The sequence below is a fragment of the Oncorhynchus keta genome, unplaced genomic scaffold (genome assembly GCF_023373465.1).
Source record: "Oncorhynchus keta strain PuntledgeMale-10-30-2019 unplaced genomic scaffold, Oket_V2 Un_scaffold_4238_pilon_pilon, whole genome shotgun sequence".
Classification (NCBI taxonomy): domain Eukaryota; kingdom Metazoa; phylum Chordata; class Actinopteri; order Salmoniformes; family Salmonidae; genus Oncorhynchus; species Oncorhynchus keta.
In genome coordinates, this window is record NW_026290936.1 from 260,001 (window position 1) to 284,311 (window position 24,311).

Below are 24,311 nucleotides of genomic sequence, written 5' to 3' on the forward strand. Positions count from 1 at the left end.
ATTGACTCCATTCCATTGACTCCGTTCCATTGACTCCGTTCCATTGACTCCGTTCCATTGACTCCGTTCCATTGACTCCGTTCCATTGACTCCGTTCCATTGACTCCGTTCCATTGACTCCGTTCCATTGACTCCGTTCCAGCCGTTGTTGTGAGCCGTTCCTCCCCCTCAGCAGCCAACCAATGAGCCCAATGCTGGCACAGTCAGAGAACGGTGTGTCTGTTGATTTTAATGAAGAAAAAAAAACATATTTTAACCTTTATTTAACTAGGCAAGTCAGTTAAAGAACACGTTCTTATTTACAATGACGGCCTCCCGGGGAACGGTGGGTTAACTGCCTTGTTCAGGGGCAGAACGATTTTTACCTTGTCAGCTCAGGGATTCAATCTATAAACCTTTCGGTTACTGGCCCAACTCTCTAACCACTAGGCTACCTGCCTCCTCTAACCACTAGGCTACCTGCCTCCTCTAACCACTAGGCTACCTGCCTCCTCTAACCACTAGGCTACCTGCCTCCTCTAACCACTAGGCTACCTGCCTCCTCTAACCACTAGGCTACCTGCCTCCTCTAACCACTAGACTACCTGCCTCCTCTAACCACTAGACTACCTGCCTCCTCTAACCACTAGGCAACCTACCTCCTCTAACCACTAGGCTACCTGCCTCCTCTAACCACTAGACTACCTGCCTCCTCTAACCACTAGGCAACCTACCTCCTCTAACCACTAGGCTACCTACCTCCTATAACCACTAGGCAACCTACCTCCTCTCACCACTAGGCTACCTGCCTCCTCTAACCACTAGGCTACCTGCCTCCTCTAACCACTAGGCTACCTGCCTCCTCTAACCACTAGGCAACCTACCTCCTCTAACCACTAGGCTACCTGCCTCCTCTAACCACTAGGCTACCTGCCTCCTCTAACCACTAGGCTACCTGCCTCCTCTAACCACTAGGCAACCTACCTCCTCTAACCACTAGGCTACCTGCCTCCTCTAACCACTAGGCAACCTACCTCCTCTAACCACTAGGCTACCTGCCTCCTCTAACCACTAGGCAACCTACCTCCTCTAACCACTAGGCTACCTACCTCCTCTACACTCTAACCACTAGACTACCTGCCTCCTCTACACTCTAACCACTAGACTACCTGCCTCCTCTAACCACTAGGCTACCTGCCTCCTCTAACCACTAGGCTACCTGCCTCCTCTAACCACTAGGCTACCTGCCTCCTCTAACCACTAGGCTACCTGCCTCCTCTAACCACTAGGCTACCTGCCTCCTCTAACCACTAGGCTACCTGCCTCCTCTAACCACTAGGCTACCTGCCTCCTCTACACTCTAACCACTAGACTACCTGCCTCCTCTACACTCTAACCACTAGACTACCTGCCTCCTCTACACTCTAACCACTAGGCTACCTGCCTCCTCCACACTCTAACCACTAGACTACCTGCCTCCTCTACACTCTAACCACTAGACTACCTGCCTCCTCTACACTCTAACCACTAGACTACCTGCCTCCTCTACACTCTAACCACTAGACTACCTGCCTCCTCTACACTCTAACCACTAGTCTACCTGCCTCCTCTACACTCTAACCACTAGTCTACCTGCCTCCTCTACACTCTAACCACTAGACTACCTGCCTCCTCTACACTCTAACCACTAGGCTACCTACCTCCTCTACACTCTAACCACTAGACTACCTGCCTCCTCTACACTCTAACCACTAGACTACCTGCCTCCTCTACACTCTAACCACTAGACTACCTGCCTCCTCTACACTCTAACCACTAGACTACCTGCCTCCTCTACACTCTAACCACTAGACTACCTGCCTCCTCTACACTCTAACCACTAGGCTACCTGCCTCCTCTACACTCTAACCACTAGGCTACCTGCCTCCTCTAACCACTAGACTACCTGCCTCCTCTACACTCTAACCACTAGTCTACCTGCCTCCTCTACACTCTAACCACTAGTCTACCTGCCTCCTCTACACTCTAACCACTAGGCTACCTGCCTCCTCTACACTCTAACCACTAGGCTACCTAACTCATCTACACTCTAACCACTAGACTACCTGCCTCCTCTACACTCTAACCACTAGGCTACCTGCCTCCTCTAACCACTAGGCTACCTGCCTCCTCTACACTCTAACCACTAGGCTACCTGCCTCCTCAACACTCTAACCACATGTATGCACACATGACTGTAAGTCGCTTTGGATAAAAGCGTCTGCTAAATGGCATATATTATTATTATTATTATTATTACCACTAGTCTACCTGCCTCCTCTACACTCTAACCACTAGACTACCTGCCTCCTCTACACTCTAACCACTAGGCTACCTGCCTCCTCAACACTCTAACCACTAGACTACCTACCTCCTCTACACTCTAACCACTAGTTGATGTGTACATGTGTATTCCAGGGTTCGAGAGCATTCTGGAGGAATCTATGGCCCGTTGCTGCTCAGAGACCTCAATATTTTTGATGGTGAGTGTCAGTGTGTGTGTGTGTGTGTGTGTGTGTGTGTGTGTGCGTGCGTGCGTGCATTTCCGTACAGGTATTTTGTGTTAGGCATTAGTCTTGTCTTTGACATATGATCGTGTGGTGTGTGTGTGTGTGTGTGTGTGTGTGTGTGTGTGTGTGTGTGTGTGTGTTTCCAGACTGTGAACCCGAGGAGCTAGAGGACTGGGCAGTGAAGGCCAGTTGTTCCTTCTGCAGCCTGCTCATCAATGTAAGTTCAGCTCCGTGATACAAACAGACTGCTATTTTCTGTCTTCATTTAGTTCCAGCTCTCTCACTGAAACACTTCAGTTTAGTTCCAGCTCTCTCACGGAAACGCTTCAGTTTAGTTCCAGCTCTCTCAGGGAAACGCTTCAGTTTAGTTCCAGCTCTCTCAGGGAAACGCTTCAGTTTAGTTCCAGCTCTCTCACTGAAACGCTTCAGTTTAGTTCCAGCTCTCTCACGGAAACACTTCAGTTTAGTTCCAGCTCTCTCACTGAAACACTTCAGTTTAGTTCCAGCTCTCTCAGGGAAACGCTTCAGTTTAGTTCCAGCTCTCTCACTGAAACACTTCAGTTTAGTTCCAGCTCTCTCAGGGAAACGCTTCAGTTTAGTTCCAGCTCTCTCAGGGAAACGCTTCAGTTTAGTTCCAGCTCTCTCAGGGAAACGCTTCAGTTTAGTTCCAGCTCTCTCACTGAAACGCTTCTAGTTCCAGCTCTCTCACTGAAACGCTTCTAGTTCCAGCTCTCTCACTGAAAAGCTTCAATTTAGTTCCAGCTCTCTCAGGGAAACGCTTCAGTTTAGTTCCAGCTCTCTCAGGGAAAAGCTTCAGTTTAGTTCCAGCTCTCTCAGGGAAACGCTTCAGTTTAGTTCCAGCTCTCTCAGGGAAACGCTTCAGTTTAGTTCCAGCTCTCTCAGGGAAAAGCTTCAGTTTAGTTCCAGCTCTCTCACGGAAACGCTTCAGTTTAGTTCCAGCTCTCTCACGGAAACACTTCAGTTTAGTTCCAGCTCTCTCAGGGAAACGCTTCAGTTTAGTTCCAGCTCTCTCACTGAAACGCTTCAGTTTAGTTCCAGCTCTCTCAGGGAAACGCTTCAGTTTAGTTCCAGCTCTCTCAGGGAAACGCTTCAGTTTAGTTCCAGCTCTCTCAGGGAAACGCTTCAGTTTAGTTCCAGCTCTCTCAGGGAAAAGCTTCAGTTTAGTTCCAGCTCTCTCAGGGAAACGCTTCAGTTTAGTTCCAGCTCTCTCAGGGAAAAGCTTCAGTTTAGTTCCAGCTCTCTCATGGAAACGCTTCAGTTTAGTTCCAGCTCTCTCACTGAAAAGCTTCAGTTTAGTTCCAGCTCTCTCACGGAAACGCTTCAGTCTTGTTCCAGCTCTCTCAGGGAAAAGCTTCAGTTTAGTTCCAGCTCTCTCAGGGAAACGCTTCAGTTTAGTTCCAGCTCTCTCAGGGAAACGCTTCAGTTTAGTTCCAGCTCTCTCAGGGAAACGCTTCAGTTTAGTTCCAGCTCTCTCAGGGAAAAGCTTCAGTTTAGTTCCAGCTCTCTCAGGGAAACGCTTCAGTTTAGTTCCAGCTCTCTCAGGAAACGCTTCAGTTTAGTTCCAGCTCTCTCAGGGAAACGCTTCAGTTTAGTTCCAGCTCTCTCATGGAAACGCTTCAGTTTAGTTCCAGCTCTCTCACTGAAACGTTTCAGTCTAGTTCCAGCTCTCTCACGGAAACGCTTCAGTTTAGTTCCAGCTCTCTCACGGAAAAGCTTCAGTTTAGTTCCAGCTCTCTCAGGGAAACGCTTCAGTTTAGTTCCAGCTCTCTCAGGGAAACGCTTCAGTTTAGTTCCAGCTCTCTCAGGGAAACGCTTCAGTTTAGTTCCAGCTCTCTCATGGAAACGCTTCAGTTTAGTTCCAGCTCTCTCACTGAAACGTTTCAGTCTAGTTCCAGCTCTCTCACGGAAACGCTTCAGTTTAGTTCCAGCTCTCTCACGGAAAAGCTTCAGTTTAGTTCCAGCTCTCTCACTGAAACGCTTCAGTTTAGTTCCAGCTCTCTCACTGAAAAGCTTCAGTTTAGTTCCAGCTCTCTCACGGAAACGCTTCAGTCTTGTTCCAGCTCTCTCAGGGAAACGCTTCAGTTTAGTTCCAGCTCTCTCAGGGAAACGCTTCAGTTTAGTTCCAGCTCTCTCATGGAAACGCTTCAGTTTAGTTCCAGCTCTCTCACTGAAACGTTTCAGTCTAGTTCCAGCTCTCTCACGGAAACGCTTCAGTCTAGTTCCAGCTCTCTCACGGAAACGCTTCAGTTTAGTTCCAGCTCTCTCACGGAAAAGCTTCAGTTTAGTTCCAGCTCTCTCAGGGAAACGCTTCAGTTTAGTTCCAGCTCTCTCAGGGAAACGCTTCAGTTTAGTTCCAGCTCTCTCACGGAAAAGCTTCAGTTTAGTTCCAGCTCTCTCACGGAAACGCTTCAGTTTAGTTCCAGCTCTCTCACGGAAAAGCTTCAGTTTAGTTCCAGCTCTCTCAGGGGAAAAGCTTCAGTTTAGTTCCAGCTCTCTCACTGAAACGCTTCAGTTTAGTTCCAGCTCTCTCAGGGAAACGCTTCAGTTTAGTTCCAGCTCTCTCAGGGAAACGCTTCAGTTTAGTTCCAGCTCTCTCAGGGAAACGCTTCAGTTTAGTTCCAGCTCTCTCAGGGAAAAGCTTCAGTTTAGTTCCAGCTCTCTCAGGGAAACGCTTCAGTTTAGTTCCAGCTCTCTCAGGGAAAAGCTTCAGTTTAGTTCCAGCTCTCTCATGGAAACGCTTCAGTTTAGTTCCAGCTCTCTCACTGAAAAGCTTCAGTTTAGTTCCAGCTCTCTCACGGAAACGCTTCAGTCTTGTTCCAGCTCTCTCAGGGAAAAGCTTCAGTTTAGTTCCAGCTCTCTCAGGGAAACGCTTCAGTTTAGTTCCAGCTCTCTCAGGGAAACGCTTCAGTTTAGTTCCAGCTCTCTCAGGGAAACGCTTCAGTTTAGTTCCAGCTCTCTCAGGGAAAAGCTTCAGTTTAGTTCCAGCTCTCTCAGGGAAACGCTTCAGTTTAGTTCCAGCTCTCTCAGGGAAACGCTTCAGTTTAGTTCCAGCTCTCTCAGGGAAACGCTTCAGTTTAGTTCCAGCTCTCTCACTGAAACGCTTCAGTTTAGTTCCAGCTCTCTCACTGAAACACTTCAGTTTAGTTCCAGCTCTCTCACGGAAACACTTCAGTTTAGTTCCAGCTCTCTCACTGAAACACTTCAGTTTAGTTCCAGCTCTCTCAGGGAAACGCTTCAGTTTAGTTCCAGCTCTCTCAGGGAAACGCTTCAGTTTAGTTCCAGCTCTCTCAGGGAAACGCTTCAGTTTAGTTCCAGCTCTCTCATGGAAACGCTTCAGTTTAGTTCCAGCTCTCTCACTGAAACGTTTCAGTCTAGTTCCAGCTCTCTCACGGAAACGCTTCAGTTTAGTTCCAGCTCTCTCACGGAAAAGCTTCAGTTTAGTTCCAGCTCTCACTGAAACGCTTCAGTTTAGTTCCAGCTCTCTCACTGAAAAGCTTCAGTTTAGTTCCAGCTCTCTCACGGAAACGCTTCAGTCTTGTTCCAGCTCTCTCAGGGAAACGCTTCAGTTTAGTTCCAGCTCTCTCAGGGAAACGCTTCAGTTTAGTTCCAGCTCTCTCATGGAAACGCTTCAGTTTAGTTCCAGCTCTCTCACTGAAACGTTTCAGTCTAGTTCCAGCTCTCTCACGGAAACGCTTCAGTTTAGTTCCAGCTCTCTCACGGAAAAGCTTCAGTTTAGTTCCAGCTCTCTCACTGAAACGCTTCAGTTTAGTTCCAGCTCTCTCACTGAAAAGCTTCAGTTTAGTTCCAGCTCTCTCACGGAAACGCTTCAGTCTTGTTCCAGCTCTCTCAGGGAAAAGCTTCAGTTTAGTTCCAGCACTCTCAGGGAAAAGCTTCAGTTTAGTTCCAGCTCTCTCAGGGAAACGCTTCAGTTTAGTTCCAGCTCTCTCAGGGAAACGCTTCAGTTTAGTTCCAGCTCTCTCAGGGAAACGCTTCAGTTTAGTTCCAGCTCTCTCAGGGAAATTGGTTTACTGTGTTTCCGCTGCTCAGACGTTGCGCGCCACATCATGGACTGCGTCATGGACATCATGATGCAGTTAGCTGATATATAAAATATGGATCCAGACGTTGTAAGATCTGGCAGGCGTCTGGGCAGAGGAACGCCCCCTACGGCGTTGTTGCGGTTTTGTGTTGTTACGACGCGTCGATGATGTCATTGTCTCTTCCTCCTCTAATAGGACCATGTCCCGGTGGCCGCCTCCCCCTCAGACGACACGCCCTCCCAAGCCCCTTCCCTCTCGGACAGCAGCCTATCAGCTCACAGGTTCCTCCAGGCTGTGTTCCATAAGAAAGGTGAGTCCCCGTCCGACTAGAACAGAGATGACGCGTTTACACTCTTAATGCTAACAGCGCTACGTAGCATCGTTGGCTACCTGGTTTACACTCTTAATGCTAACAGCGCTACGTAGCATCATTGGCTACCTGGTTTACACACCTTAATGCTAACAGCGCTACATAGCATCGTTGGCTACCTGGTTTACACTCTTAATGCTAACAGCGCTACGTAGCATCGTTGGCTACCTGGTTTACACCCTTAATGCTAACAGCGCTACGTAGCATCGTTGGCTACCTGGTTTACACTCTTAATGCTAACAGCGCTACGTAGCATCGTTGGCTGCCTGGTTTATAGGCGCTAAGAAAATGTACTTAGACAGTGTGTTTACCTGTGATTGGCTGAGATAAATGTACGTAGACAGTGTGTTTACCTGTGATTGGCTGAGATAAATGTACGTAGACAGTGTGCTTACCTGTGATTGGCTGAGATAAATGTACGTAGACAGTGTGTTTACCTGTGATTGGCTGTCTGTCCAGAGCTGGTGTCCAGTGGAGACCCTAACGTCCCTCTGGTGGCCCAGGAACTGATGAAGAGGATGGTGAGGCAGTTTGCCATGGAGTACGCCTCCAAGACACGCCTTACCACCACCACAGGCTCCCAGCGTTCTGACCTCGACTCACCTCTAGACCTCACTCTGACACGGAACCAGGAGGAGGAACCCACACCAGGTAGAGAACCCGACAGGACATAGAACCCACACCAGGAAGAGAACTCGACAGGACTTGTAACCCATACCAGGTAGAGAACCAACACCAGATAGAGAACCCAACAGGACATAGAAGCAATACCAAATAGAGAACCCAACAGGACTTAGAACCCACACCAGGTAGAGGACCCAACCGGACTTTGAACCCACACCAGGTAGAGGACCCAACAGGACTTTGAACCCATACCAGGTAGAAAACCCACACCAGGTAGAGGACCCAACAGGACTTAGAACAAACACCAGGGAGAGAACCCAACAGGACTTGGAACGCACACCAGTTAGAGAACCCAACAGGACATAGAACCAATACCAGGTAGAGAGCCCAACAGGGCTTAGAACCCACACCGGGTAGAGAGCCCAACAGGGCTTAGAACCCACACCGGGTAGAGAGCCCAACAGGGCTTAGAACCCACACCGGGTAGAGAGCCCAACAGGGCTTAGAACCCACACCGGGCAGAGATCCCAACAGGGCTTAGAACCCACACCGGGTAGAGAGCCAAACAGGGCTTAGAACCCACACCGGGTAGAGAGCCCGACAGGGCTTAGAACCCACACCGGGTAGAGAGCCCGACAGGGCTTAGAACCCACACCGGGTAGAGAGCCCAACAGGGCTTAGAACCCACACCGGGCAGAGATCCCAACAGGGCTTAGAACCCACACCGGGTAGAGAGCCCACAGAACATAGAACCCACACCGGGTAGAGAGCGCAACAGGGCTTAGAACCCACACCGGGTAGAGAGCGCAACAGGGCTTAGAACCCACACCAGGTGGGGTATACTACAAAGCGGGAACAATGAGTTAGCCAGCTAACTTGCCTTAACTATTTTTACATTGTTTTTTTAAAAGATGAGCTTAAAATGGGCAAGGTCTAATTGACTGTTTCGCTAAGCCCCGCCCTGAAATGTATAGCAACTGTAGTCGAGCCCGAAACGCATGAAGGGCAGTGGGGAAAAATGTAAATAATTAAACAGCGCACCAGGTACTGATTCCTGTAATGCAAAGCCTGTTGGGAGTATTATCAGAATCCCAAAACTAGATTTTTGTTAGTGTTTGCTAGCTCAGCTGGTTAGCTTAGCCCAGCTGGTTAGCTTAGCTCAGCTGGTTAGCTTAGCCCAGCTGGTTAGCTTAGCTCAGCTGGTTAGCTAGCTCTTTCTTATTGACCACCAAAAGTTGTTAACGCTAGCTAGCCACTTGCTAGAACTTGTTTTCTCTAAATGGATGCTAGCTAGCTAAGATGGCTATATTAGGAATTTTAACTCATCTTGGCTGTCGACATCAGCAGACGATTTGAAAGCACTTTTCTAATCCCAAAATGGGTTAGTAACTCGTACTATACAGGGTGTATTCAGTGGCTAGCCACACTACGAAACAACTTGACCAGGTTTCCCCCGTGAAGACGTTGTAGCGACAATCCACCACAACATAGCCAAGAGTTTTCCTGATTTAGTCGTGTTTATTTTCATTGTGTTTATTGTATTAAAAACATAGTTTGAGATCATTGCGAGGAGATTTCTCCAAACGGTTAGAAGGGGAAAATGGGGTTCCGGGGGGAAAACGCTGTCGGAGGTTGCATCAGTATCCAAGGGAACCAGAGGTTGCATCAGTATCCAAGGGAACCAGAGGTTGCATCAGTATCCAAGGGTACCAGAGGTTGCATCAGTATCCAAGGGAACCAGAGGTTGCATCAGTATCCAAGGGAACCAGAGGTTGTATCAGTATCCAAGGGAACCAGAGGTTGTATCAGTATCCAAGGGAACCAGAGGTTGTATCAGTATCCAAGGGAACCAGAGGTTGCATCAGTATCCAAGGGAACCAGAGGTTGCATCAGTATCCAAGGGAACCAGAGGTTGCATCAGTATCCAAGGGAACCAGAGGTTGCATCAGTATCCAAGGGAACCAGAGGTTGTATCAGTATCCAAGGGAACCAGAGGTTGCATCAGTATCCAAGGGAACCAGAGGTTGCATCAGTATCCAAGGGAACCAGAGGTTGTATCAGTATCCAAGGGAACCAGAGGTTGTATCAGTATCCAAGGGAACCAGAGGTTGCATCAGTATCCAAGGGAACCAGAGGTTGTATTAGTATCCAAGGGAACCAGAGGTTGCATCAGTATCCAAGGGTACCAGAGGTTGTATCAGTATCCAAGGGAACCAGAGGTTGCATCAGTATCCAAGGGAACCAGAGGTTGCATCAGTATCCAAGGGTACCAGAGGTTGCATCAGTATCCAAGGGAACCAGAGGTTGCATCAGTATCCAAGGGAACCAGAGGTTGTATCAGTATCCAAGGGAACCAGAGGTTGCATCAGTATCCAAGGGAACCAGAGGTTGTATCAGTATCCAAGGGAACCAGAGGTTGTATCAGTATCCAAGGGAACCAGAGGTTGCATCATTTTGAACCAGAGGTTGCATCAGTATCCAAGGGAACCAGAGGTTGTATCAGTATCCAAGGGAACCAGAGGTTGCATCAGTATCCAAGGGAACCAGAGGTTGTATCAGTATCCAAGGGAACCAGAGGTTGCATCAGTATCCAAGGGAACCAGAGGTTGTATTAGTATCCAAGGGAACCAGAGGTTGCATCAGTATCCAAGGGAACCAGAGGTTGTATTAGTATCCAAGGGAACCAGAGGTTGCATCAGTATCCAAGGGAACCAGAGGTTGCATCAGTATCCAAGGGAACCAGAGGTTGTATTAGTATCCAAGGGAACCAGAGGTTGCATCAGTATCCAAGGGAACCAGAGGGTTTTAGCGAAGGGTCGATTGATTCAACACCCGAAAACTCATATCTATAAGTTTCTCTTTTTTTGTTGTTGTTATTTTTAAATGAATTATTTCTCGTTGCTTATCAAAGTTGAAAAGCCGAAGAACATTTAGGTACATCCTGGTACTTTCCTCAGGTGCTGGAGTTGTAGACTCCAGGACAACAGAAAGGAAGAACGCCGAACACTGCGGCTTATAGTCCCGGGTGACATTTATAACGTCCGTGCTTATCAACAATACCTGGTTAACTGTTTGATCCTGCTTTGTAGTAGGCTGCTCTGGGAGAGAAACCACACCAAGGTTGAGGATTACCCAGGTCAGGATAACGTTGTTGAGGATTACCCAGGTCAGGATAACGTTGTTGAGGATACCCAGGTCAGGATAACGTTGTTGATACCTAGGTTGAGGATAACGTTGTTGAGGATTACCCAGGTCAGGATAACGTTGTAGCACCTAGGTTGAGGATTACCCAGGTCAGGATAACGTTGTTGAGGATTACCCAGGTCAGGATAACGTTGTTGAGGATTACCCAGGTCAGGATAACGTTGTTGAGGATACCCAGGTCAGGATAACGTTGTTGAGGATACCCAGGTCAGGATAACGTTGTTGAGGATACCCAGGTCAGGATAACGTTGTTGAGGATTACCCAGGTCAGGATAACGTTGTTGATACCTGGCTAACTATTTGATCCTGCTTTGTAGTAGGCTGCTCTGGGATAATGTTGTAGCACCTAGGTTGAAGATGACCCAGGTCAGGATAACATTGTTGAGGATACCCAGGTCAGGATAACGTTGTAGCACCTAGGTTGAGGATACCCAGGTCAGGATAACGTTGTAGCACCCAGGTTGAGGATACCCAGGTCAGGATAACGTTGTAGTACCTAGGTTGAGGATACCCAGGTCAGGATAACGTTGTAGCACCTAGGTTGAGGATACCCAGGTCAGGATAACGTTGTAGCACCCAGGTTGAGGATACCCAGGTCAGGATAACGTTGTCGCACCTAGGTTGAGGATACCCAGGTCAGGATAACGTTGTAGCACCTAGGTTGAGGATACCCAGGTCAGGATAACATTGTAGCACCTAGGTTGAGGATACCCAGGTCAGGATAACGTTGTTGAGGATACCCAGGTAAGGATAACATTGTTGAGGATTACCCAGGTCAGGATAACGTTGTAGCACCTAGGTTGAGGATTACCCAGGTCAGGATAACGTTGTTGAGGATTACCCAGGTCAGGATAACGTTGTAGCACCTAGGTTGAGGATTACCCAGGTCAGGATAACGTTGTTGAGGATTACCCAGGTGAAGATAACGTTGTAGCACCTAGGTTGCGGGTACCCAGGTAAGGATAACATTGTTGAGGATTACCCAGGTCAGTATAATGTTGTTGAGGATACCCAGGTCAGGATAACATTTACATTTTACATTTAAGTCATTTAGCAGATGCTCTTATCCCAAATATAACGTTGTTGAGGATTACCCAGGTCAGGATAACGTTGTAGTACCTAGGTTGAGGATTACCCAGGTCAGGATAATGTTGTAGCACCCAGGTTGAGGATTACCCAGGTCAGGATAACGTTGTTGAGGATTACCCAGGTCAGGATAACGTTGTAGTACCTAGGTTGAGGATTGCCCAGGTCAGGATAATGTTGTAGCACCCAGGTTGAGGATTACCCAGGTCAGGATAACGTTGTTGAGGATTACCCAGGTCAGGATAACGTTGTTGAGGATTACCCAGGTCAGGATAACATTGTTGAGGATTACCCAGGTCAGGATAACGTTGTCGATGATTACCCAGGTCAGGATAACGTTGTAGTACCTAGGTTGAGGATTAAGCAGGTCAGGATAACGTTGTTGAGGATTACCCAGGTCAGGATAACGTTGTAGTACCTAGGTTAAGGATTACCCAGGTCAGGATAACATTGTAGCACCCAGGTTGAGGATTACCCAGGTCAGGATAACGTTGTAGCACCTAGGTTGAGGATACCCAGGTCAGGATAACGTTGTTGAGGATACCCAGGTCAGGATAACGTTGTTGAGGATTACCCAGGTCAGGATAACGTTGTAGCACCTAGGTTGAAGATTACCCAGGTCAGGATAACGTTGTTGAGGATTACCCAGGTCAGGATAACGTTGTTGCACCCAGGTTGAGGATTACCCAGGTCAGGATAACGTTGTAGCACCCAGGTTGAGGATTACCCAGGTCAGGATAACGTTGTAGCACCTAGGTTGAGGATTACCCAGGTCAGGATAACGTTGTTGAGGATTACCCAGGTCAGGATAACGTTGTAGCACCTAGGTTGAGGATTACCCAGGTCAGGATAACGTTGTTGAGGTCAGAATAACTTTGTTGAGGATTACCCAGGTCAGGATAACGTTGTTGATACCTGGCTAACTATTTGATCCTGCTTTGTAGTAGGCTGCTCTGGGATAATGTTGTAGCACCTAGGTTGAAGATGACCCAGGTCAGGATAACATTGTTGAGGATACCCAGGTCAGGATAACGTTGTAGCACCTAGGTTGAGGATACCCAGGTCAGGATAACGTTGTAGCACCTAGGTTGAGGATACCCAGGTAAGGATAACGTTGTTGAGGATTACCCAGGTCAGGATAACGTTGTTGAGGATACCCAGGTCAGGATAACGTTGTTGAGGATTACCCAGGCCAAGATAACGTTGTAGCACCTAGGTTGCAGGTACCCAGGTAAGGATAACATTGTTGAGGATTACCCAGGTCAGTATAATGTTGTTGAGGATACCCAGGTCAGGATAATGTTGTTGAGGATTACCCAGGTCAGGATAACATTGTTGAGGATTACCCAGGTCAGGATAACGTTGTAGTACCTAGGTTAAGGATTACCCAGGTCAGGATAACGTTGTTGAGGATTACCCAGGTCAGGATAACATTGTTGAGGATTACCCAGGTCAGGATAACATTGTTGAGGATTACCCAGGTCAGGATAACGTTGTAGTACCTAGGTTAAGGATTACCCAGGTCAGGATAACATTGTAGCACCCAGGTTGAGGATTAACCAGGTCAGGATAACGTTGTAGTACCTAGGTTAAGGATTACCCAGGTCAGGATAACATTGTAGCACCTAGGTTGAGGATTAACCAGGTCAGGATAACGTTGTAGCACCTAGGTTGAGGATTAACCAGGTCAGGATAACGTTGTAGCACCTAGGTTGAGGATTAACCAGGTCAGGATAACGTTGTAGTACCTAGGTTAAGGATTACGCAGGTCAGGATAACATTGTAGCACCCAGGTTGAGGATTAACCAGGTCAGGATAACGTTGTAGCACCTAGGTTGAGGATACCCAGGTCAGGATAATGTTGTTGAGGATTACCCAGGTCAGGATAACGTTGTAGCACCTAGGTTGAGGATTAACCAGGTCAGGATAACGTTGTTGCACCTAGGTTGAGGATTACCCAGGTCAGGATAACGTTGTTGAGGATTACCCAGGTCAGGATAACGTTGTAGCACCTAGGTTGAGGATTACCCAGGTCAGGATAACGTTGTTGAGGATTACCCAGGTCAGGATAACGTTGTTGAGGATTACCCAGGTCAGGATAACGTTGTAGCACCTAGGTTGAGGATTACCCAGGTCAGGATAACGTTGTTGAGGATTACCCAGGTCAGGATAACGTTGTTGAGGATACCCAGGTCAGGATAACGTTGTTGAGGATTACCCAGGTCAGGATAACGTTGTAGCACCTAGGTTGAGGATTACCCAGGTCAGGATAACGTTGTTGAGGATACCCAGGTCAGGATAACGTTGTTGAGGATTACCCAGGTCAGGATAACGTTGTAGCACCTAGGTTGAGGGTACCCATGTCAGGATAACGTTGTAGCACCTAGGTTGAGGATTACCCAGGTCAGGATAACGTTGTTGCACCCAGGCTGAGGATTACCCAGGTCAGGATAACGTTGTAGCACCCAGGTTGAGGATTACCCAGGTCAGGATAACGTTGTAGCACCTAGGTTGAGGATTACCCAGGTCAGGATAACGTTGTTGAGGATTACCCAGGTCAGGATAACGTTGTAGCACCTAGGTTGAGGATTACCCAGGTCAGGATAACGTTGTTGAGGCCAGAATAACTTTGTTGAGGATTACCCAGGTCAGGATAACGTTGTTGATACCTGGCTAACTATTTGATCCTGCTTTGTAGTAGGCTGCTCTGGGATAATGTTGTAGCACCTAGGTTGAAGATGACCCAGGTCAGGATAACATTGTTGAGGATACCCAGGTCAGGATAACGTTGTAGCACCTAGGTTGAGGATACCCAGGTCAGGATAACGTTGTAGCACCTAGGTTGAGGATACCCAGGTAAGGATAACGTTGTTGAGGATTACCCAGGTCAGGATAACGTTGTTGAGGATACCCAGGTCAGGATAACGTTGTTGAGGATTACCCAGGCCAAGATAACGTTGTAGCACCTAGGTTGCGGGTACCCAGGTAAGGATAACATTGTTGAGGATTACCCAGGTCAGTATAATGTTGTTGAGGATACCCAGGTGAGGATAATGTTGTTGAGGATTACCCAGGTCAGGATAACGTTGTAGTACCTAGGTTAAGGATTACCCAGGTCAGGATAACGTTGTTGAGGATTACCCAGGTCAGGATAACATTGTTGAGGATTACCCAGGTCAGGATAACGTTGTTGAGGATTACCCAGGTCAGGATAACATTGTTGAGGATTACCCAGGTCAGGATAACGTTGTAGTACCTAGGTTAAGGATTACCCAGGTCAGGATAACATTGTAGCACCCAGGTTGAGGATTAACCAGGTCAGGATAACGTTGTAGTACCTAGGTTAAGGATTACCCAGGTCAGGATAACATTGTAGCACCTAGGTTGAGGATTAACCAGGTCAGGATAACGTTGTAGCACCTAGGTTGAGGATTAACCAGGTCAGGATAACGTTGTAGTACCTAGGTTAAGGATTACGCAGGTCAGGATAACATTGTAGCACCCAGGTTGAGGATTAACCAGGTCAGAATAATGTTGTAGCACCTAGGTTGAGGATACCCAGGTCAGGATAATGTTGTTGAGGATTACCCAGGTCAGGATAACGTTGTAGCACCTAGGTTGAGGATTAACCAGGTCAGGATAACGTTGTTGCACCTAGGTTGAGGATTAACCAGGTCAGAATAATGTTGTAGCACCTAGGTTGAGGATACCCAGGTCAGGATAATGTTGTTGAGGATTACCCAGGTCAGGATAACGTTGTAGCACCTAGGTTGAGGATTACCCAGGTCAGGATAACGTTGTTGAGGATTACCCAGGTCAGGATAACGTTGTTGATACCCAGGTCAGGATAACGTTGTTGAGGATTACCCAGGTCAGGATAACGTTGTTGAGGATACCCAGGTCAGGATAACGTTGTTGAGGATTACCCAGGTCAGGATAACGTTGTAGCACCTAGGTTGAGGATTACCCAGGTCAGGATAACGTTGTTGAGGATACCCAGGTCAGGATAACGTTGTTGAGGATTACCCAGGTCAGGATAACGTTGTAGCACCTAGGTTGAGGGTACCCAGGTCAGGATAACGTTGTAGCACCTAGGTTGAGGATACCCAGGTCAGGATAACGTTGTTGAGGATTACCCAGGTCAGGATAACATTGTAGCACCTAGGATAAGGATTACCCAGGTCAGGATAATGTTGTAGCACCTAGGTTGAGGATTACCCAGGTCAGGATAACGTTGTTGAGGATACCCAGGTCAGGATAACGTTGTTGAGGATTACCCAGGTCAGGATAACGTTGTAGCACCTAGGTTGAGGATTACCCAGGTCAGGATAACGTTGTTGAGGATACCCAGGTCAGGATAACGTTGTTGAGGATTACCCAGGTCAGGATAACGTTGTTGAGGATTACCCAGGTCAGGATAACGTTGTTGAGGATACCCAGGTCAGGATAATGTTGTTGAGGATTAACCAGGTCAGGATAACGTTGTTGTACCCAGGCTGAGGATTACCCAGGTCAGGATAACGTTGTAGCACCCAGGTTGAGGATTACCCAGGTCAGGATAATGTTGTAGTACCTAGGTTGAGGATTACCCAGGTCAGGATAACGTTGTTGAGGATACCCAGGTCAGGATAACGTTGTTGAGGATTACCCAGGTCAGGATAACGTTGTTGAGGATTACCCAGGTCAGGATAACGTTGTTGAGGATACCCAGGTCAGGATAATGTTGTTGAGGATTAACCAGGTCAGGATAACGTTGTTGTACCCAGGCTGAGGATTACCCAGGTCAGGATAACGTTGTAGCACCCAGGTTGAGGATTACCCAGGTCAGGATAATGTTGTAGCACCTAGGTTGAGGATTACCCAGGTCAGGATAACGTTGTAGCACCTAGGTTGAGGATTACCCAGGTCAGGATAACGTTGTTGAGGATACCCAGGTCAGGATAACGTTGTTGAGGATTACCCAGGTCAGGATAACGTTGTTGAGGATACCCAGGTCAGGATAATGTTGTTGAGGATTAACCAGGTCAGGATAATGTTGTTGAGGATTAACCAGGTCAGGATAACGTTGTTGTACCCAGGCTGAGGATTACCCAGGTCAGGATAACGTTGTAGCACCCAGGTTGAGGATTACCCAGGTCAGGATAATGTTGTAGCACCTAGGTTGAGGATTACCCAGGTCAGGATAACGTTGTTGAGGATTACCCAGGTCAGGATAACCTTGTAGCACCTAGGTTGAGGATTACCCAGGTCAGGATAACGTTGTTGAGTCCAGAATAACTTTGTTGAGGATTACCCAGGTCAGGATAACGTTGTTGAGGATTACCCAGGTGAAGATAACGTTGTAGCACCTAGGTTGCGGGTACCCAGGTAAGGATAACATTGTTGAGGATTACCCAGGTCAGTATAATGTTGTTGAGGATACCCAGGTCAGGATAACATTTACATTTTACATTTAAGTCATTTAGCAGACGCTCTTATCCCAAATATAACGTTGTTGAGGATTACCCAGGTCAGGATAACGTTGTAGTACCTAGGTTGAGGATTACCCAGGTCAGGATAACGTTGTTGAGGATTAACCAGGTCAGGATAACGTTGTAGTACCTAGGTTGAGGATTACCCAGGTCAGGATAATATTGTAGCACCCAGGTTGAGGATTACCCAGGTCAGGATAACGTTGTTGAGGATTACCCAGGTCAGGATAACGTTGAGGATTACCCAGGTCAGGATAACATTGTTGAGGATTACCCAGGTCAGGATAACGTTGTAGTACCTAGGTTGAGGATTAACCAGGTCAGGATAACGTTGTTGAGGATTACCCAGGTCAGGATAACGTTGTAGTACCTAGGTTAAGGATTACCCAGGTCAGGATAACATTGTAGCACCCAGGTTGAGGATTAACCAGGTCAGGATAATAGCACCTAGGTTGAGGATACCCAGGTCAGGATAACGTTGTTGCACCTAGGTTGAGGATTACCCAGGTCAGGATAATGTTGTTGAGGATTACCCAGGTCAGGATAGCGTTGTAGCACCTAGGTTGAGGATTACCCAGGTCAGGATAATGTTGTTGAGGATTACCCAGGTCAGGATAACGTTGTAGCACCCAGGTTGAGGATTAACCAGGTCAGGATAACGTTGTAGCACCTAGGTTGAGGATTACCCAGGTCAGGATAACGTTGTTGCACCTAGGTTGAGGATTACCCAGGTCAGGATAATGTTGTTGAGGATTACCCAGGTCAGGATAGCGTTGTAGCACCTAGGTTGAGGATTACCCAGGTCAGGATAATGTTGTTGAGGATTACCCAGGTCAGGATAACGTTGTTGAGGATACCCAGGTCAGGATAACGTTGTTGAGGATTACCCAGGTCAGGATAACGTTGTAGCACCTAGGTTGAGAATTACCCAGGTCAGGATAACATTGTTGAGGATTACCCAGGCCAAGATAACAGGATTACCCAGGTCAGGATAACGTTGTTGCACCCAGGTTGAGGATTACCCAGGTCAGGATAACGTTGTAGCACCCAGGTTGAGGATTACCCAGGTCAGGATAACGTTGTAGCACCTAGGTTGAGGATTACCCAGGTCAGGATAACGTTGTTGAGGATTACCCAGGTCAGGATAACGTTGTAGCACCTAGGTTGAGGATTACCCAGGTCAGGATAACGTTGTTGAGGTTAGAATAACTTTGTTGAGGATTACCCAGGTCAGGATAACGTTGTTGAGGATTACCCAGGTCAGGATAACGTTGTAGCACCTAGGTTGAGGGTACCCAGGTCAGGATAACGTTGTAGCACCTAGGTTGAGGATACCCAGGTCAGGATAACGTTGTTGAGGATTACCCAGGTCAGGATAACATTGTAGCACCTAGGTTAAGGATTACCCAGGTCAGGATAATGTTGTAGCACCTAGGTTGAGGATTACCCAGGTCAGGATAACGTTGTTGAGGATACCCAGGTCAGGATAACGTTGTTGAGGATTACCCAGGTCAGGATAACGTTGTAGCACCTAGGTTGAGGATTACCCAGGTCAGGATAACGTTGTTGAGGATTACCCAGGTCAGGATAACGTTGTTGAGGATTACCCAGGTCAGGATAACGTTGTTGAGGATTACCCAGGTCAGGATAACGTTGTTGAGGATACCCAGGTCAGGATAATGTTGTTGAGGATTAACCAGGTCAGGATAACGTTGTTGTACCCAGGCTGAGGATTACCCAGGTCAGGATAACGTTGTAGCACCCAGGTTGAGGATTACCCAGGTCAGGATAATGTTGTAGCACCTAGGTTGAGGATTACCCAGGTCAGGATAACGTTGTTGAGGATACCCAGGTCAGGATAACGTTGTTGAGGATTACCCAGGTCAGGATAACGTTGTTGAGGATTACCCAGGTCAGGATAACGTTGTTGAGGATACCCAGGTCAGGATAATGTTGTTGAGGATTAACCAGGTCAGGATAACGTTGTTGTACCCAGGCTGAGGATTACCCAGGTCAGGATAACGTTGTAGCACCCAGGTTGAGGATTACCCAGGTCAGGATAATGTTGTAGCACCTAGGTTGAGGATTACCCAGGTCAGGATAACGTTGTTGAGGATTACCCAGGTCAGGATAACGTTGTAGCACCTAGGTTGAGGATTACCCAGGTCAGGATAACGTTGTTGAGGATTACCCAGGTCAGGATAACGTTGTTGAGGATACCCAGGTCAGGATAACGTTGTTGAGGATTACCCAGGTCAGGATAACGTTGTTGAGGATACCCAGGTCAGGATAACGTTGTTGAGGATTACCCAGGTCAGGATAACGTTGTAGCACCTAGGTTGAGGATTACCCAGGTCAGGATAACGTTGTTGAGGATACCCAGGTCAGGATAACGTTGTTGAGGATTACCCAGGTCAGGATAACGTTGTAGCACCTAGGTTGAGGGTACCCATGTCAGGATAACGTTGTAGCACCTAGGTTGAGGATACCCAGGTCAGGATAACGTTGTTGAGGATTACCCAGGTCAGGATAACATTGTAGCACCTAGGTTAAGGATTACCCAGGTCAGGATAATGTTGTAGCACCTAGGTTGAGGATTACCCAGGTCAGGATAACGTTGTTGAGGATACCCAGGTCAGGATAACGTTGTTGAGGATTACCCAGGTCAGGATAACGTTGTAGCACCTAGGTTGAGGATTACCCAGGTCAGGATAACGTTGTTGAGGATACCCAGGTCAGGATAACGTTGTTGAGGATTACCCAGGTCAGGATAACGTTGTTGAGGATTACCCAGGTCAGGATAACGTTGTTGAGGATACCCAGGTCAGGATAACGTTGTTGAGGATTACCCAGGTCAGGATAACGTTGTAGCACCTAGGTTGAGGATTACCCAGGTCAGGATAACGTTGTAGCACCTAGGTTGAGGATTACCCAGGTCAGGATAACGTTGTTGAGGATACCCAGGTCAGGATAACGTTGTTGAGGATTACCCAGGTCAGGATAACGTTGTTGAGGATTACCCAGGTCAGGATAACGTTGTTGAGGATTCCCAGGTCAGGATAATGTTGTTGAGGATTAACCAGGTCAGGATAACGTTGTTGTACCCAGGCTGAGGATTACCCAGGTCAGGATAACGTTGTAGCACCCAGGTTGAGGATTACCCAGGTCAGGATAATGTTGTAGCACCTAGGTTGAGGATTACCCAGGTCAGGATAACGTTGTTGAGGATTACCCAGGTCAGGATAACCTTGTAGCACCTAGGTTGAGGATTACCCAGGTCAGGATAACGTTGTTGAGTCCAGAATAACTTTGTTGAGGATTACCTAGGTCAGGATAACGTTGTTGAGGATTACCCAGGTCAAGATAACGTTGTAGCACCTAGGTTGCGGGTACCCAGGTAAGGATAACATTGTTGAGGATTACCCAGGTCAGTATAATGTTGTTGAGGATATCCAGGTCAGGATAACATTTACATTTTACATTTAAGTAATTTAGCAGACGCTCTTATCCCAAATATAACGTTGTTGAGGATTACCCAGGTCAGGATAACGTTGTAGTACCTAGGTTGAGGATTACCCAGGTCAGGATAACGTTGTTGAGGATTAACCAGGTCAGGATAACGTTGTAGTACCTAGGTTGAGGATTACCCAGGTCAGGATAATATTGTAGCACCCAGGTTGAGGATTACCCAGGTCAGGATAACGTTGTTGAGGATTACCCAGGTCAGGATAACGTTGTTGAGGATTACCCAGGTCAGGATAACATTGTTGAGGATTACCCAGGTCAGGATAACGTTGTAGTACCTAGGTTGAGGATTAACCAGGTCAGGATAACATTGTTGAGGATTACCCAGGTCAGGATAACGTTGTAGTTCCTAGGTTAAGGATTACCCAGGTCAGGATAACATTGTAGCACCCAGGTTGAGGATTAACCAGGTCAGGATAACGTTGTAGCACCTAGGTTGAGGATACCCAGGTCAGGATAACGTTGTTGCACCTAGGTTGAGGATTACCCAGGTCAGGATAACGTTGTTGCACCTAGGTTGAGGATTACCCAGGTCAGGATAATGTTGTTGAGGATTACCCAGGTCAGGATAGCGTTGTAGCACCTAGGTTGAGGATTACCCAGGTCAGGATAATGTTGTTGAGGATTACCCAGGTCAGGATAACGGTAGCACCCAGGTTGAGGATTAACCAGGTCAGGATAACGTTGTAGCACCTAGGTTGAGGATTACCCAGGTCAGGATAACGTTGTTGCACCTAGGTTGAGGATTACCCAGGTCAGGATAATGTTGTTGAGGATTACCCAGGTCAGGATAGCGTTGTAGCACCTAGGTTGAGGATTACCCAGGTCAGGATAATGTTGTTGAGGATTACCCAGGTCAGGATAACGTTGTTGAGGATACCCAGGTCAGGATAACGTTGTTGAGGATTACCCAGGTCAGGATAACGTTGTAGCACCTAGGTTGAGAATTACCCAGGTCAGGATAACATTGTTGAGGATTACCCAGGCCAAGATAACGTTGTTAAGGATTACCCAGGTCAGGATAAGTTGCACCCAGGTTGAGGATTACCCAGGTCAGGATAACGTTGTAGCACCCAGGTTGAGGATTACCCAGGTCAGGATAACGTTGTAGCACCTAGGTTGAGGATTACCCAGGTCAGGATAACGTTGTTGAGGATTACCCAGGTCAGGATAACGTTGTAGCACCTAGGTTGAGGATTACCCAGGTCAGGATAACCTTGTAGCACCTAGGTTGAGGATTACCCAGGTCAGGATAACGTTGTTGAGTCCAGAATAACTTTGTTGAGGATTACCTAGGTCAGGATAACGTTGTTGAGGATTACCCAGGTCAAGATAACGTTGTAGCACCTAGGTTGCGGGTACCCAGGTAAGGATAACATTGTTGAGGATTACCCAGGTCAGTATAATGTTGTTGAGGATATCCAGGTCAGGATAACATTTACATTTTACATTTAAGTAATTTAGCAGACGCTCTTATCCCAAATATAACGTTGTTGAGGATTACCCAGGTCAGGATAACGTTGTAGTACCTAGGTTGAGGATTACCCAGGTCAGGATAACGTTGTTGAGGATTAACCAGGTCAGGATAACGTTGTAGTACCTAGGTTGAGGATTACCCAGGTCAGGATAATATTGTAGCACCCAGGTTGAGGATTACCCAGGTCAGGATAACGTTGTTAGGATTACCCAGGTCAGGATAACGTTGTTGAGGATTACCCAGGTCAGGATAACATTGTTGAGGATTACCCAGGTCAGGATAACGTTGTAGTACCTAGGTTGAGGATTAACCAGGTCAGGATAACGTTGTTGAGGATTACCCAGGTCAGGATAACGTTGTAGTACCTAGGTTAAGGATTACCCAGGTCAGGATAACATTGTAGCACCCAGGTTGAGGATTAACCAGGTCAGGATAACGTTGTAGCACCTAGGTTGAGGATACCCAGGTCAGGATAACGTTGTTGCACCTAGGTTGAGGATTACCCAGGTCAGGATAACGTTGTTGCACCTAGGTTGAGGATTACCCAGGTCAGGATAATGTTGTTGAGGATTACCCAGGTCAGGATAGCGTTGTAGCACCTAGGTTGAGGATTACCCAGGTCAGGATAATGTTGTTGAGGATTACCCAGGTCAGGATAACGTTGTAGCACCCAGGTTGAGGATTAACCAGGTCAGGATAACGTTGTAGCACCTAGGTTGAGGATTACCCAGGTCAGGATAACGTTGTTGCACCTAGGTTGAGGATTACCCAGGTCAGGATAATGTTGTTGAGGATTACCCAGGTCAGGATAGCGTTGTAGCACCTAGGTTGAGGATTACCCAGGTCAGGATAATGTTGTTGAGGATTACCCAGGTCAGGATAACGTTGTTGAGGATACCCAGGTCAGGATAACGTTGTTGAGGATTACCCAGGTCAGGATAACGTTGTAGCACCTAGGTTGAGAATTACCCAGGTCAGGATAACATTGTTGAGGATTACCCAGGCCAAGATAACGTTGTTAAGGATTACCCAGGTCAGGATAACGTTGTTGCACCCAGGTTGAGGATTACCCAGGTCAGGATAACGTTGTAGCACCCAGGTTGAGGATTACCCAGGTCAGGATAACGTTGTAGCACCTAGGTTGAGGATTACCCAGGTCAGGATAACGTTGTTGAGGATTACCCAGGTCAGGATAACGTTGTAGCACCTAGGTTGAGGATTACCCAGGTCAGGATAACGTTGTTGAGGTCAGAATAACTTTGTTGAGGATTACCCAGTTCAGGATAACGTTGTTGAGGATTACCCAGGTCTGGATAACGTTGTTGAAGATTACCCAGTTGTTGAAGATTACATAGATTCATTGGGACCAGTGCCGTTGCTAACTAGCATTGCTGGTTTCCTTTTTGTTTAGAATTCTTCCTCGTTTATGCAAAAAGTTATGGGATATTAGAATCCTCGTCCCATCTTTGACCTAGAACCACACCACGTAGAGAACCCAACAGGACCTAGAACCAATACCAGGTAGAGAACCCAACAGGACTGAGAACCCAACAGGACCTAGAACCAATACAAGGTGGAGAACCCAACAGGACCTAGAGCCACACCAGGTAGAGAACCCAACAGGACCTAGAACCACACCATGTAGAGAACCCAACAGGACCTAGAACCAATATCAGGTAGAGAACCCAACAGGACCTAGAACCAATACCAGGTAGAGAACCCAACAGGACCTAGAACCAATACCAGGTAGAGAACCCAACAGGACCTAGAGCCAATACCAGGTAGAGAACCCAACAGGACCTAGAGCCAATACCAGGTAGAGAACCCAACAGGACCTAGAGCCACACCAGGTAGAGAACCCAACAGGACCTAGAGCCACACCAGGTAGAGAACCCAACAGGACCTAGAACCAATACCAGGTAGAGAACCCAACAGGACATAGAGCCACACCAGGTAGGGAACCCA

The 24,311-nt window shown here is 47.4% G+C and overlaps 1 protein-coding gene and 2 long non-coding RNA genes across 8 annotated transcripts in view; 2 read left to right on the plus strand and 1 right to left on the minus strand.

Annotated features, from left to right (window-relative positions):
* LOC127928830 (uncharacterized) overlaps nucleotides 1-2,178 on the minus strand; it is a 2,272-nt gene extending 94 nt beyond the window's left edge. The window contains exons 1-4 of one of the 6 annotated variants that reach the window (XR_008132399.1): nucleotides 2,142-2,178; nucleotides 1,925-2,052; nucleotides 864-1,835; nucleotides 1-563 (exon numbers count right to left, since the gene is read on the minus strand). The exon at nucleotides 1-563 is cut by the window's left edge and continues 94 nt beyond it. This is a non-coding gene — a long non-coding RNA (uncharacterized LOC127928830). The other 5 variants (XR_008132396.1, XR_008132398.1, XR_008132397.1 and 2 more) reach the window with 5 other exon arrangements.
* Nucleotides 1-24,311, plus strand: part of LOC127928829 (ligand-dependent nuclear receptor corepressor-like protein) — a 40,965-nt gene that overhangs the window by 15,119 nt on the left and 1,535 nt on the right. The window contains exons 2-5 of the mRNA XM_052516258.1: nucleotides 2,437-2,501; nucleotides 2,675-2,745; nucleotides 6,785-6,899; nucleotides 7,419-7,610. Of these exons, the coding sequence (XP_052372218.1) occupies nucleotides 2,437-2,501; nucleotides 2,675-2,745; nucleotides 6,785-6,899; nucleotides 7,419-7,610 (443 nt within the window). The remainder of the gene's footprint in view (nucleotides 1-2,436; nucleotides 2,502-2,674; nucleotides 2,746-6,784; nucleotides 6,900-7,418; nucleotides 7,611-24,311) is intronic.
* LOC127928831 (uncharacterized) lies at nucleotides 9,366-10,172 on the plus strand. The gene is made up of 3 exons (XR_008132400.1): nucleotides 9,366-9,522; nucleotides 9,579-9,634; nucleotides 10,049-10,172. It is a non-coding gene; the product is annotated as an uncharacterized LOC127928831 (long non-coding RNA).